This window comes from Melanotaenia boesemani, chromosome 8 (assembly GCF_017639745.1).
Source record: "Melanotaenia boesemani isolate fMelBoe1 chromosome 8, fMelBoe1.pri, whole genome shotgun sequence".
In the NCBI taxonomy this organism is placed as follows: Eukaryota; Metazoa; Chordata; class Actinopteri; order Atheriniformes; family Melanotaeniidae; genus Melanotaenia; species Melanotaenia boesemani.
The window spans coordinates 29,393,722-29,396,439 of NC_055689.1; the positions used below are offsets into that span (position 1 = coordinate 29,393,722).

At 39.9% G+C, this 2,718-nt stretch overlaps 1 protein-coding gene across 1 annotated transcript; it reads left to right on the forward strand.

The window, feature by feature from the left end:
• Positions 1-205: 205 nt before the first annotated feature.
• Positions 206-1,576, forward strand: LOC121644987 (gap junction delta-4 protein-like). The gene is made up of 2 exons (XM_041993261.1): positions 206-260; positions 486-1,576. Exons 1-2 carry the CDS (start codon positions 206-208, stop codon positions 1,574-1,576), a joined length of 1,146 nt encoding a protein of 381 aa, XP_041849195.1.
• The last annotated feature ends 1,142 nt before the right edge of the window (positions 1,577-2,718 follow it).

The window sequence follows — 2,718 nt, forward strand, 5'->3', positions numbered from 1 at the left end:
CATGACGTTAGAGTTGAACATTATTTAGCGACAAGCTGTGTGGGACAGCACTGTAGTTCTGAAACAGTGCTGAAGGAGACAGCAACTTGGAAAGACCAAATTTAAATGACAATATGTGGATTTGGATTTGTCCCTTTAATTGAGGCACTTAAGAAGGGTTTTAAGCTTGTGTTTGCATCAGAGTTATTGTTGAGCAATGAGGATGATGGGAGCCATAGATTTATTTTTCATCACTATAAATCACAATGTGTCTTTCATTGGTGAGTCCCCTTTCAGTTTCTTTTACTTATCAGATTTGTATAATCTACGTGTAAAATGATGAAAAGTGTTTCCTTGCTATTTTCTTATTTCTCCCAACCTTTTTGTACATCTGTATTTTTAATTTAAAAGCTTTATTTGTGAACATAAATACTTTCATCCTTTGGAATTAATCCAAATTTTGTATGTTTACGGACATTGTTTTATGCCTACTGTCTCTGTTGCAGGTAAAATCTGGTGCATTGTGATGCTGCTTTTGCGTCTGCTTGTCCTCCTGCTGGCTGGCTTCACGCTCTTCAGTGACGAGCAAGAGAGATTCATCTGCAACACCATCCAGCCCGGTTGTTCCAACGTCTGTTTTGACACATTTGCTCCCGTGTCTGTTGTCCGTCTCTGGTTCCTCCACCTTATTCTTCTCTGTCTGGCCCATCTGATGTTTGCAACCTACGTCATGCATAAAGTTTTGTCATTTTGCTCCTCTGAAGGCTTCTGTTGCGAGGTGAACCGAAGAAGCTCGTCTTTCACCATCGAGAACTCCTCAAGAGAAGTGTCATTGCACAAAGCTCCGCTTCATGACCTACCACATGAGTCAGGGGTGCCACGATTTTACATCTCTTACCTCCTAGTTGTGATTCTACGGATACTTCTAGAAGCAATTTTTAGCACAGGACAGTTTTACCTTGTTAGTTTGACCATTCCCAGGAGTTTCCTGTGTTACGAGGCTCCCTGCACATCAGGGGTTGAATGCTACACCTCCAGACCGTCTGAGAAAACCTTAATGCTAAACTTCATGCTTGTCACTGCATCCTTGTCCATTCTGCTGAGTTTGGCTGACTTAGTGCGCTCAGTGAAGGTGATGGTGAAGTCGAGAAGGAAGAGCGAGATGCTGATGGAGGAACTGAGTAAAGGAGAGCAAAGCAGTATGTTTACAACCACAACTGTGACGGAGGAAAATGATGTTGTTTTAACCAAGAGAGTTAGCCCAAGTGGAAGCTCAAAGATGAATGATGTCAGAGATGAAATATCTGCTGCAGGTCCTGAATCAAACAGTGAGCTTCCAAGTACAAAGATGAATGGTGGGCCAGTGCCTAAAACTTGGAAATCTGAGAGGAACAAAGATAGAAAAATTGAGGGGTCTGGGTTATTTATTCCCTTGAGCACTCAAGTGCCCAGCCAATTAAAACCTCCTGTTTCCCCAAAGACAACAACACCCATAGGTGTCAAAAAGCTGTGCCCGGACTCTCCATTCAGTTTCCATTTGAACTCAGGACAACCGTCTGACTGCAGTGTGCTTCAGGACAAGAGAGCCTGGGTGTAACTGACTAAAGGTTGTCATTTTTCACTGCAGTGGACAAAAACTGCTCTACATTTCTTTGCAGCAAGCCTGAACCAATTTTCCTTGATATATATTTCTGTTGCATGAATAGGTAGTTTTTTTCTTAATTACAATAAAATGTGTATAAGACTCCACTTGCTACAGAAACCTCCATTTTCAATTAATTAAAGTAAAGTAAAATAAATGTATAATTGTTCATAAACCAGCTGGAAAGATAAATTCTTCATTTATCTTTAAGCTTCACAAACCATTTTATTTTGCTTGAGTTGTTTTATTCAGCTTTGTTTTCCTTGCTTCTCCAGTCTGCCTGAAATCAGAAAATTAAACATTTTACAAAAAACTAAATAAAAATTAATCCCAGATGTTGGCGATGACCAAATCAAAGCAAAAGGAGACAGGAAATGTTTGTGTTTAGTTTCATGTGATCAGTAAAGCTAGACCATGTCCGCTGCTTTTGAACACAAATATTTTTTAATATCTACACCAAACTAATATTTAAAGATTGTTTTACAGCTTCTGCCACTGTTACAGACTGGTTCAAACCAACTTCATCTCCTCACTCCTCTGAGAGGGGTGATTTGTGAAGCTATTCAGTAGGACAGATAAAAAGCATACAGGTCTTGTGAGGTGGAGGACCTTTCCCCTCATGATCCATGAAGCTGTTCAACCTGTTGAACTGTGAGAAATTCAAAGTGTCACCTCCCCACTCACAATAAATTGCAAACAAGCATTGTTTCAGCTTTAACTCTGACATGGGTTGTTCTCGTAAACAGACATGTGAATTCTCACATGAATTTACCAGCACAAGCAATATAAGCCTAATACATACATCCCTTTACAGAAATGAACAGAAAGTTTAATGGATAATGTGCAGACTTTGCTAGTGTAAATTTTAGCCCTAATCAGGGCTTGTTTGTCAGAATGTTAGTCTGAACTTTGGCAGATATTTGCACCCCCTAATGATGGCTAATTCAGCATCTGTCATGCATCCTGTCTCTTCTCTGAGCTCTCTCCAGCCAATAAAAATCAGTCTAATGTTAGCTCATGTCTTATCTCTTGCTCTGTCACTTTCTCTCTTTCTTTTCTTTGTTTTCTCAGATAATGTCCTCCTGGGTTTCTTTGCT

Excerpts from the sequence above, each read along its gene's own strand:
- LOC121644987 (XM_041993261.1), top strand. The coding sequence starts at position 206 with ATGGGAGCCATAGATTTATTTTTCATCACTATAAATCACAATGTGTCT. Across the intron at positions 261-485 it reads TCACAATGTGTCTTTCATTG|GTAAAATCTGGTGCATTGTG; the intron begins GTGAGTCCCCTT and ends TCTCTGTTGCAG.